General features: G+C 43.9%; 1 protein-coding gene across 1 annotated transcript in view; it reads left to right on the forward strand.

The window, feature by feature from the left end:
- Window positions 1–10,592, forward strand: part of Lpgat1 (lysophosphatidylglycerol acyltransferase 1) — a 67,634-nt gene extending 57,042 nt beyond the window's left edge. Inside the window, exons 7-8 of the mRNA XM_028760845.1 lie at window positions 2,267–2,373; window positions 4,662–10,592. Of these exons, the coding sequence (XP_028616678.1) occupies window positions 2,267–2,373; window positions 4,662–4,813 (259 nt within the window). The 3' untranslated portion in view covers window positions 4,814–10,592. The remainder of the gene's footprint in view (window positions 1–2,266; window positions 2,374–4,661) is intronic.
- Window positions 10,593–12,733: the final 2,141 nt, after the last annotated feature.

Below are 12,733 nucleotides of genomic sequence, written 5' to 3' on the forward strand. Positions count from 1 at the left end.
TTCGTCTTACCAGCTGGGTGGCCCAGAAATCCAAGAGCTCGTACTTTCATGAAAAATAAAGACAAGTGACAAGGTAGACTTAGTTTTCCCACGAAGCTCTCTTAAGCCATAATACAGCTCCCAGCATCATCTCCTTGTTCTGATTTGAGCCTGCTGTACCTGAGAGAGCAGAGCAGTGTCTGAGGGCAGACTCCTGTGGCTCCATAACAGGAGGGGACTTTTTTTTTTTTTCCTTTTGAGACAGGGTTTCTCTGTGTAGCCTTGGCTGTCCAGAACTCACTCTGTAGACCAGGCTGGCCTCGAACTCAGAAATCCGCCTGCCTCTGCCTCCCAAGTGCTGGGATTAAAGGCGTGCGCCACCACTGCCCAGCTTTTTTTTTTTTTTAATCTAAAGAATCTTAGTACTTGGATGTTACTGTGCTGTAGAAGGAAAATTACTGCTAATACTGCAGAATCATGTCAAGAAGTATTATGTTATCAGAAAGCTAAACCTCAGAAATTTATAGAACCCTTCACTTAAAAGTAAAACCTGATTTTTTTTTCAGTTTTAATGTTTAGGTTTAAGACATACCATAGTACAAAGACAAAGTTAAAGGACATTTTAAGGCCATTTACATTGGAAGAAAGAAAAGAGACAAATGACTGACTTGCCTATGCCCAAAACTATACTGGCTAAGAATTATAGCCCTTTATTCTGCTTGGAATCTGCCATATTCACAGAGCTGTAGTGGAGTCTGTACTTGATCTATGGCTCCCACTCTTTCATTTCTCCTTCAGGGGGTCCTCTCTGTGTTGCAGCAAGTCATGTCTTCACAGTTCTGTGGAGACTTAACCCCTCTTCGTTTGTTGACTGAGAACTGTTACCAGATGAAAGAAAGGCTGTGAAGAAAAGGTGTTCCTGTGCCCTTGAAGGCGAGCCCCTGCCTTCAGTCCCTAGTACCAGCTCCTACTTGCTTTTCAGATTTTATCCACAATTTATCATTGGAAACCCTGCCACCATTATAACAGTAAATATGAAAGTCAGCCTCCACTCATGACCCAGTCCTGAACTTTACATACACTTTCTCTGAAGGTTGTGCTGTTCACTTCCCGCCTTTACTTTTACTCCATGGACCACAGTGATGGCAGGACACACACCAGAATCACATCATACTACTCAATTATGATTATCCTCATGATTGCAAATCGTTTTGTTAAGATTAATGTTAAAATGAAGGCACAAGATTGCTGAATACTAAAAGGACTCATGGATGGACTCCCAAGAACTGGGATAGGCTAGTTGGGAAGTACTGCTGACCATGGTCCACACTAAATCCTAGTCTTCTGGTTTTGTTTCTGTTTTGTTGTTTGTTTGTCTATAAAGAGTATTACGCCAGGCAGTGGTGGCGCACGCCTTTAATCCCAGCACTTGGGAGGCAGAGGCAGGCAGATTTCTGAGTTTGAGGCCAGCCTGGTCTACAGAGTGAGTTCCAGGACAGCCAGGGCTACACAGAGAAACCCTGTCTCAAAAAACAAAAAAACAAAACATAACAACAACAAAAAAAACAACCAGTATTACCCTACAGTCCACACTGATCTGGACCTCACTTTGTAGCCCAGGCTGCCCTTGAACTAGAGCTAACCTTCCTGCCTCAGTTTCTGGAGGGCTGGGATTACAGGCATGGGCCATCACACTCAGCTACCTAAGAGCCTTCCGATTGCTGTTTTCTACTTTAAAAATCTCTTTGTTGGGGCTGAAACCATAGCTCAGGTGTACAGTGATGACCTAGCACATTCAAAGCCTTGGATTTGATCCCCAGTATCACAAAAACAAGGAGGAGCCTGGAGAGATGGCTTCAGTTAAGAACACTTGTTCTTGCAGAGGACCCAGGTTTGATGCCCAGCACTCACATGTCAGCTTACAGCTGTCCGTAATTACAGTTCCAAGGAGCCAATGCACTCTTCTGATCTCCACAGGCACACACATGGTACACAGACATTTGATCAAAACTCTCATACACATAAAACAAAATAAATAAACTTAAAAAAAAAACTCTTCCCTGTTCATAAACCCAGTATTTTGATATACTTAGTAAAAAGGTGTCTGTTTGGGCAGATTTTGTCTGGTTTTCACTTTCTCATAGAGCAACATTGCTAAGGAACATTCTTTGCCTAGCACTTCAACCACTTTGTGTGTGTGATTCATTAAATAAAGCTAAATTAGGGTTCTGTGTAGTTTTCACTTCTGAATTAAAGCAGTTCTTTTTATCTTTCTGAATCTTCACAGGATTTTCCCAATTGCAGATGTGCCCTTGGAGACTGAGGACCTCACCAGCTGGCTCTACCAGCGCTTTATTGAAAAGGAGGACCTCCTGTCCCATTTTTATAAGACAGGTAAACCACACCTCACCTGTGCACAGTTCTGAAGTTATCAGAGATTCTGAGCACTTGCTGCAGACAAGATAAACATTTTTTAGTTATTCTCTCTTATTTTTAAAAGATTTAGTTTTTAATTATGTGTGGGGTGGGGGATGTCTGCCTGTGGGTATGTGCTGGTGAGTACAGGGCCAGAGGAGGCCAGAGGCTTCAGAACCCCCGGAGCTGGAGTTAGAGACGGTTGTGATGGAGGTAGAGATGTCCCAGCCTCATATGGGCGCTGGGAACAGAACTCAAAACCTTGGAGGAACAGCAGACCCTCTTTAACCCTGGACTACCTCTCCAGCTCCCTACTCAGTTATTTCGATCAGAAATCAAAGCCATTCTATATTTAAGAATTTAAATTTATAATTTATGGAAAGAAAAACTGGTGTTGATGCATTCCAGTTCTTACGCTCTTGCTCAGCATTGTCTGACAGGCGTGACACACAGTGCCACAGCTCAAGTGCACAGTGACAGACAAAGGTGAGCTTGTTGGAGAGTGGAATGACAAATGAGGTCACGCTGATGTCATGCTCCGTTGTTTAGTAGTCACTTGAGGTCATTTTAAGCTGCATTTTTACATGCTTTCCCCTCCCTTTCAAGGAGAGGTTTATTCTGAGCATGTGTTTGGTTCGGTCACTTGGCCCCATTGCTGTGGTGGCAGCAAATAGATGCCCTTCTCTCAACAGAAAGCAGAAGAGCCACGGTTACTTGCCTTTACAAAAAAGGGCACCGTTTACTGTTTTCAAGGGTACAAAGTTGTTTCTCATGGAGAGGGAAAGGAAATCTGTCCTTACTCCTTTTTATTCTCAGTATTCTGTATGTTCCTTAACTACAGAGTCCCGGTAGCACAGGCCTGGGAGATTGAAATAGGAGTATCCCAAATTCAAAGCCTTCCTTAGTAACTTCCTGAGACCTTGTTGCAGAATAAAAATTACAATTCAGGCTGGAAGTGTGGCTCAGTGGTAGAATGCTTGCCTAATGTGTGTGAAGCTCTAGATTGAGTCCCAACACGAAAACAAAAAACAAAAAATATAAGGAGAAAGACGTGTGACGGAAGAAGAAAGGGAGTTGGAAAGACGAAATTAAAATTTACATTGGTTGGCACAACTAACATGCTTTCACAAACTGCTGTGCTATAGGCCTTTCTTTCTTTGTTTTTTGTTTGTTTGTTTGTTTTCTGTTTGTTTTTTTTTTTTTTTGGTTTTTTCGAGACAGGGTTTCTCTGTGTAGCCCTGGCTGTCCTGGAACTCACTCTGTAGACCAGGCTAGCCTCGAACTCTCGAACTCAGAAATCCGCCTGCCTCTGCCTCCCAAGTGCTGGGATTAAAGGCGTGTGCCACTACCACCAGCGCTATAGGCCTTTCTTAGTGCCTAAACAATGGAGAAGGGATATAGAGGTGGCTGTGGAAGCTGGGGTTAATGAAAAGGCTTAGCAGGCAGCATGGGGTGATCTGAGAGTAGCGAGTAGGAACGTCCCACCCTCAGTCTCTTGCCTTCTGCTATTTGGCCTAAACTGTAGCAACAGTAGTGAGCGGCTTAAAGAAGTTCAGCTGTGCACCTGTACACCAGACCTTGAGACTTGGGAATGCCCCTGTGAATTGCTCGTGAGCAGCAAATCCTTTTATAGGCAGCTTACCCCGGGGATTATCAGCAAGGGCAAAGACGGAATGCTGAGAGTGTCTAGATGATCTTGGTAGACTTACCAAAGCCATGTAGCTTTCTTTTCCAGAAAAAGTGGACTTGTTCACTCTGTATTGTCGTCTTTCTTATTGTGAAGACATATTTTGTAAAGCTTACTGTATTTTGAGAATGTCAGTGTTGTATAACTACTTTTGTAGCCCCCCCCCCAAAAAAAAAAGTGCTATCCAGAAATGACTTGATGTCAGTTTCACAGATCCTGTGTCTGACCACAGTGGAAACTGTACGTGGGAAGCAATGCACTGGACACTGACAGTCAGCAAACTACAGAAGAAAGCAGATAGGACCACTGAAGACTGGGAGGCGGGGAGACAAGGCTGGAGCGGGCCTTGCCTCTGATCTAGGACCGATGCTAGTGACAGTTGTTCACCCAGTGGGCAGGAGAGTGCGTGGCGGAGGTTGGGTTGCTGAGCAGGGTAGGATCTGGAAAAGTGTGTATTAGAGGAAATCCCTGCAAAGGAGGGCAGTTCACAGGAAGTCCTAACTGGGCGAACCAACTCAGCTTGTATTCAGGAGACTGGCGCTGCAGGAAAGCATATCACTGTTTCTGTCTTGTCTCCTAGGAGCCTTTCCTCCTCTTCAGGGCCAGAAGGAAGCTGTCTCCAGAGAGATGACCCTCAGCAACGTGTGGATAGTCCTCATCCAGTCCTTCGCCTTTCTGTCAGGCTATCTGTGGTACCACGTCATTCAGTATTTTTACCATTGTCTCTTTTAGGAACTGACTTGGACTTACTACATAGGAGTTCAGACTTCTTCATACATGTGCATTATTTTACATGTGCAAATCAAAATATACAAATCAAAATATATAAAAAGAGAAGGAAATTCGATGGATGGATTAATGTTTATCCCCCTCTGGGATATTTTAAAACTCTCCTACAATGAGGATCAGTAATACAATGATGTGCTAATATATTTTAAGAACTTTTCATGTTTTAAAGAGATACACTCTACCATACACTTACGCAAGCATCACACTGGGAGAAGAGGAAACCATAAAATCATCCTAGAAGACTCCGAAAGAAACTATCGCCACCAGATGCACTTAGTCAGCCCCTGTGACTTGCTTGTGACCTTTAGTTCAGGTTCAGAAGCTATGCTCCTCTTTCCTAGGACAGAGTGCCACAACATTAATGTGTCTACCCTTCATGCTGAGGTACTGGTAGCCTGGAGAGCTGGTGGGCACATCCTGAGGAGTGGTCTTGCCATCTGGCAACCCTGGCTAAGGTGCAGCATTGGTATTCTCTGTGGGGAGCAGTGTCCACTGTCCACCTGGCGTCACTGTGTCCTTTGAAAGGCTAGCTCAGCCCAGTACCATGTTTACATGTGCTAGTGCTTTCCCTTCAGGAGAGGGGAGCACCCACTTTCTCTTTTTGTATAGAAGGCATATCATAGAATGATAATTGTATTTTACAAAATGCACTTTTATCAGATGCAGATCTAGCAAAGGATAGTAACCTAGCCTGAAACCAAGGGAAGCCTCACCCGTGAGCAGGCTCCCAGGAGGCTTTCCTATCTGTGCTTGCCCGTGATGCTCTAGCACCACCTTCATTGGCCACCTCCCTGACCCCACTCCCCTACTGGTAGCTGGATCCCCTCCCCGATTTTGATATTATAGCACCAAATGTATGTGGGGGCGGTTAAAGCAAATTAACATAAAACATTTAAATGACCAGTTTCAGGGAACTAGAGTAGCTTATTAGGAAATAAGAGGTAGAACCAGACCTTGGCTTGCAATATTGACAAGGTCTGTTGTGGACCCCAGGATCTAAATGTTCTGTCATTACGTCAGCAGCTGCCCCTCTCAGGGTGGCAGGACCAAGAGACAGCAGCTCACAAACACTTCCCAGTCTCTTGCAGTTGTCTTCTGAGAGAGCAAAGTCAAGCAAGTTTCTGTTCATTGTAGAAAACTTTTTAAAGATTGTCATTTTGTTCATGTGATTTACCTCACAGGAGAACCAGACTTTACAAAGACGCAGGCTCTGCATCAGTGTTGAGATAGAGGGGGGTTTGGTTTAGGATAGTAAAACTCCTAAGCTTGAGCACCAGTAAGTCAGCAGTAGTTTTCTGTGGCATGAACACTTTGTAGATTCCCCTATTGTTACTAACAACATAAATAACAATTCTGAGAAATCAGTTGTAAAACAAAAGTAAAGATTAATGTTTTCTGTTTTCAAATAAACCAAGAAAAGAAAAAGGAAAGATGTGAATTTTCCCCAGTTGTGTGGGAAAGGTTGACCAACAACAAATAAAAGCCCGTAGCAGCTTCATCCTTAGCAAACGCCAAGTGTGCGCAGAGAGAAAGATGTTACCTGAAATACCTCACTGGTACCACCGCACTGCTGGTAAACTGAAGAAGGCATTTGGTTTGTTAGCAGTTGTCATAAAAACCTAAGCATTTTACTGTGGTTTACAGGGACAGTGAATATGGGAAAGCAGGTTCAGTCTAGAAACAAAGGGAAGCCAGAGAGAAGCTGCTCAGGGCCTCTATTGGAGGCCCAGGAAAAGCTTGTGAGTTTCAGGATGAATTGAATTGAGACATGAGTTGGTTGTCTGGGGGAGAAGTTGCTCACTGTCAAGTGTAGCATGTAGTCCGAGCTAGTAGACCATTTCCTCGTTGCAAAGCAGGCCACAGACTCCAGTGGCCAGTTCCTATACGGATGTATGGATCCTTATCTATATGTGCATACAGAGATGTGACTGGCCCGCTTTTACCACTGCTGTGCTGCAGAGGAATATGACAGTTAAGTATAGTATACATGCAAAGTTCACTCTTCCGAGATGTGTCACTTTCAAATCCAGTTTGGTTTCCAGTCTCTAAAGCGACAATGACTGTAGGTTTGTGAGCTGACTTCTGATAATAGAGACAAGCTGTAAATAGACGTGTTTGGTCTGTCCCACATCTCTCCAGTTCAACGTGTCTTCTGTGTACAAAACAATCAGAACTGTGTGTTGAGGGTATTGATTCCGTATCATAGCTGGCATCCACCTGCTTGTACTAGGGAATGCAAAGAGAGAGTAAATAGGCATTCTTTATGGGCATGTCTGGAGCCACGCGGTGCACCGGAGAGAGAGCTGGTAGAACTCCCCATTGTACTTAGTGTGTAAAGTGAGATGCAAGGAGGCTTCTGTAGTGAGTCGGGGGAGGGGAGCAGAGCCGTGCCAGCTGACACCGCACCCTTTCTGGCTGCAGCTCTTTTTGCCCTCAGCTGCATTGCCTGGCTTCCTACCACACACAGGCTGGGCGACTCAGTGCTAGAGTTCCTGGACCACAGGTGGGACCAGCAACAGCTCACCTCATTTCAGAAATGGCTGTCTGCAATGACAGCGAAGCCTTCGAGCAGAGGAAGCGGAAAAGCAAGGCAGGGATGGAAACTTGAGTAGATAAACAAGTTAGACGAGTGATAGCTGTGGGTTCAGATCTGTCATGTTATTAGTTCTTCATGTTACAACCCTTAATTGCCTACAGTAAGAAACTAGGGGATGCTGAAGAAGTCATCAATTACAGGGTAGTTAATCCAGTGTTAAGTCATAGGAAGCCAAAAATTCAATTTTCTGTAGGAATTTCTGATTTTTTTACTTTCATTGAACTTTTCCTCCTAGGGAGGCTTACTGCTTTAAAAGTTGACTAGTTCTTTCCCTGACTAACTTTTGTCTGTGCATTATAACTGTGTTAATGGGTAGTTATGAAACAGGAAGTCAAAACAACCAGCTGGAGAAGAAAGCACCAAAGCCAATGGGCGTAACCTGAGGGCTGGAAAAGACAAAAGTTGGTGCAACTGGAATTGTCCCAGAGGTGGAGTCTTAAGTCATCCATCATGGCCCTCAGGGGTGGCTGTGATGTTGCTGTCTGGGTCAACGTTGAGAATGTTCCCTCGCTCACGGCCATGTGGTTTTCTTCTCATTAATTCTTCTTAGTGATGTATTTTGACAATCGGTACCTTAAAGACTTGCTCAGCTAGTTGTTCCTAGTTATAACCACAGAGAATAGTCTTTGATCATAGGTAGTCTTCTGTATCCTGTGTATGTTGAAAGAGAAAATGTTTGTTTGCATTACTGAATAGGAAGGGTTAACTGATCTTCTCTGTGGTTTTTCATCCTTTTCTTTGAAGTCACTATACAATAATGATCACAGGATTTCACTCCAAAGTTGTCATTACAAAAAGTGTATTTGCTCTGGTTCACAAAGGATGGACAATAATGGTCTTTGACGAGATTTTTGCCCTGCAAGTGCTCTGAGCCTTCTACCTATCAGCAGGCAGGAGAGAGCCAGACAAGCACTGTGCAGCAGGTGTGCTAGTTCACGTCATGAGGGGTAGAGACTAATGTGTTTGGGACCAAAAGCACCTAAGTTGGGACTTTCTGGATCACAAAAGAGCCTGGCATGCTCTGGAGCAGCCCCTGGCTGTTGCCGTCTGTCTGGTGTCATCTTGCACCAGCCCTCAGTGATTTCAAAGTGGGCTCTGAGAATATGCTACAAGTTCCCAGTTGTTGGGGGAGAATGGCCATAGTCAAGTGAAAGATGCAATCTGGAGTTTTCTGCAGAAATTCCATCTGAGGATTTTTACATTTAATATTTTTTTTAAAACAATCTAAAGAGCAAAAAAAAAAAAAATTACATGTATTCTAGTTGCAGAGTATGCAGATGCTTTGGATGGCTTTGTTTTTATTGTGTAAAACTGTTGAACACAACTGTGGTGCACAAATTCTTTCCATGTAAGGAGTCTATGCATTTTACAGTAACATATCTTATGATTGAGTAATGAGACAGTTATACATTCAACTGCCATTATTTTTATGAAGTGCTTTCACTTTCTTTACAGTTACTACAAGGTTATATTTATTTTCTGCAGATGGGTTTCTGTTTCCATGATGCTGTAATGTTTACTTCAGCTTGTTGAGCTTTCTTTGTGATCTGCATGTCACAATGTGTGTTCTAAGGTGACTGTAGAGGCTGTGACAACTGTAACTCACTTTTGTAAAGGGCTGGTCACCTGTGGATCTGGTTTCTGAATGCATCGGGAATGATTTTACCAGATCACCTTTTCAGAAATTTAGATGTTGTAAACACCAAAAGAAGCATTTTCTCAGCAAAGATTAATAGCTGGTTCTATTTTTTTTTAATGTAGAGAAAATAAAGTTGATTTCTTTTTTTTTTTTTTTTCAAAAACAATGCTTCTAATTCTTACTAGTGGGGGTGGATGTCTGCTGTGCGGGCTCCTAGCACTCACTGCTGTAGCCCAGGCCCGGAGCTCAGCATTACGGCCGCTGAGAAACCGTCAGATTCCTTCCTGAGGTTAGAAAGACTCGCCCCTTCCTCTGATCTTCTCATTTGGTGTGAGCTCTTGGAAAAAAATTATGTAAATGCACATCCATGTATGATAAATTTTGGTGATTTTGCTGATAATATATTTAATGCAATTAGCAAATAATCAAATATAAATAATTGATCCTTACAATATAATTATCATTGCTGAACCCTCAGAGCCAACCTGTGACAATATCAACCATGATTTGATTGATAGCTTTATGCCCTGATGTACTAACCATCTCCAGATAAACTCACTCAGTCTAGTGTATGATTTATATTAGACTCTTACCCTTGTACAGAACCTCCTTTTAGTTTCAGCATTAATTGGAAATTTAGATGATTTATTTTTCATTGTATTAAAGCCTAGAATTAAATGACCGGCTCTTAGAGACAAGCTGGCACTACCTTCATCACACCATGTCCTGGTCGCTTGTGTTTTGATTTGTTTTAGTTACTAGTGTTGAATAAAATTCTCAGAATTGATTTGCTCACTTGTCCAAGAAAACTCCTGTCATTGGCCCTTGCAGGTTTTAAAGTGGAAAAGGACTGAGACCAGAATGAGCAAGGGAGCTTTCGATCCTGGAAAGCCCGACAAAATCAGGCTTCCCAGGGAGCATGGGGCCAGGGACCAGCACGCCGAGTTTCTCAAAGCTGAGTAAATGTGTACACTATCACTAAGGGGTTTTTTTTTTTTTTTGACATTAAAAACATTGATGGTTTAGTCACTTGTTTGTAGAATGTGTTTGACCCATTGAAAACGTTTAATGTATTAAAATATCTTGCACAATCCTACCAAATAAGTTGAATAGTTACAGTTGAGTCTACCTCTTCTTTTCTTGGCTGGATTTAGGCTGCTGGTTGGGTGAGGCTGTAGTTTTATTTCCCCTCTAAAGTACTTTACGCGGAAGACAACAGATTAAGGGCCTGAAAGCAGATTTGAGGCTTGTTGAGATCTGTTGCTGACCAGCCCTGTTCCCCATGAGTCTGGGGAAAGCCATTGTTTTTAATGCCCACTTAATATGAAAATGTTTGTTTTAAAAATGTTTCTTGCTGGTGAAAAATGTATTTTTAAAAGGAAAAACCAAATCCTCTTTTGGTCTGAGAAGTCAGCTGTATGTGCAGGTGTGACCGTATCATAACATGCTGATGTCATAGAAATCAATAAATTTTTACCTCTCAGGAACTGGGTGGCCTTGTTCTTAACTCTTAGAGGCTGGGAAAACAGACCCGAGGTGTCTGCAGTTCAGGATGCACAGATACTCACAGATGCAGCATGGAGGCGGGGAGGAGCCGGCTGGCCACCGAGCTGTGCGCCCCTTTCATAGTCAGAAAACCATTCTTCAGTGGGTGCAGTTGAGCCAGTGTACAAGGGAGAAACTGAAACTGTGTGCTTGACTAACTCTGGAGGCAGGGATAGGCACTCACTGTTTGGCTGAAGCAGAAGAGTTAGTTACTTTTATGTGTATGAGTGCCGTGTTCATGCTGCTGGCCCCTGACGTCAGAAGGAAGCATCCACTCCTCTGGGACTGGAGTTACAAACAGTTGTAAGTTGCTGTATGGGTGCTGGGAATTGAACCTGGGCCCTCTGGAAAAGAAGCCAGTACTTTCTGGGGGTGAGGGGGTGTCAGGGCAGGGGATGGCATTCCAGACAGGGTTTCTCTGTGTAGCTATGTGGGTCCTGGTACTTGCTCTGTAGACCAGACTGACCTTGAACTCAGAGGTCTGCCTGCCTCTGCCTCCCGAGTGCTGGGATTAAAGGTGTGTGGTACAACACTGGGCTCAAGAAGCCAGTACTCTTTAACTACTGAACCCACCTCTGCAGCCCCACCTGGTGTTATTGAGGAAATGTGGAACTGACTGAGAGAGCATGCATATACCAGTTACTGGCTTGTGTTCCTTTGTTTCCCTTTGGTACAAAACTCTCAAGTCTTATGTGCAGTTTTCTGTCGGTTGATACTGTATCAGGACCAGCTGGTGGTCACTTGAGGGTAAAGAAAATAGGTACCCAAAAGGGGATTGGTCTGAAGAACTGGGGCGCTGAGAAGAGGAACCCCAGTTATTGGGTAATAAAGGGAAAAGCAGGCACTGTGGTCCACAGCAGATGTGCACACTCCAGACACACAGACTACAATGAAATTAGGACTAGAAAGTCAACTTCCATTTGTATATGTCTCTATTAAGAGTATGTAATGTCTTCTGTCTAGCCTGCATGTTATTCCACTTGTATGTCTGATGACTGTCCCCTGAACAGAAGAAAGGCATACCTAAGTCACTGGGAATCTCCCTCCAGGGGCCCAACAAGGGCACGTACGGTTCACAGTGCTGATGACTCAAGCTTCCTGTAACCAGGGCTCCTACGATCCACAATAAAGCTTCTTGTCTACTCTGGTGTGTACATGTTCCAGCGAGGACAAAGGGTGACACTAGTGTTTGGACCTGTCTTAGCTACGTTGGATGGTGATGTGGGACAGTGGGCAATGACAACTCGGCTTCCAAAAGCACAAGTAGCCAGCACAGCTTTGTGGAACGCAGCCCAGGAGCAGCAGCACTTTGACGAGGGACTGCCCTTCCCATGCGGAACCTGTTCCAGGAGGAGTAAGAAATCGTCTTTGAAGTTCCTTGGCTATTTGAATAAAGAACATAATTGTGGCCAGGAGAGTTCTCACCCTTGACAAATTTGCCAGCAGTATCACTTGAAAATGCTCTGATGCACAGGGTCCAATCCTCAGGACTGCGGAGATAAAAGCACTGTGAGGCATACTGTAATCCCCACCCTCAGGAAGGTGGAAGAAGCGGGAAGACAGAAAGCCCAAGGCTAGTCTGGACTGCATGGTGGTGGGTTGGAGACCAGCCTAGGCTGCAGAGTAAGACTCAACAGACTATGCATGGTTTGTGGCACTGACCAGCACATGGCTCATTGGCCTTTGGGGTTTCAGAGTTAGAGGGAACTTTGGCATTTCCTTCTCTGGGGTGTGGGTTTCCTTGTGCGGTTTCACTCAGTCACCAGTAGAGTTGAACAGCTGCTTTGAGAACTGAGGACTAACTGGTTCTCAATCCCTAAGTCGGAAGGTGGCATACTGTTCTTGCAGAAGACCCAAGTTAATTCCCAGCACCCTTGTCGGCCTGAATCTCCAGGGGCAGGGATCCTATATGTTCCTCTGACCCCAGCAGCACCACTCCCCTACACAGATACACATACATGATTTTAAATAGTCTCCTTTATAAAGAATGCCAAAGGTTAAATGTAAGTGTTGGTTTTTCGATTTTAGTTTTTTGAGACAGGGTTTCTCTGTGTAGCCCTGGCTGTCCTGGAAATAGCTCTGT

Source organism: Grammomys surdaster, unplaced genomic scaffold, assembly GCF_004785775.1.
Source record: "Grammomys surdaster isolate TR1022 unplaced genomic scaffold, NIH_TR_1.0 130, whole genome shotgun sequence".
Classification (NCBI taxonomy): domain Eukaryota; kingdom Metazoa; phylum Chordata; class Mammalia; order Rodentia; family Muridae; genus Grammomys; species Grammomys surdaster.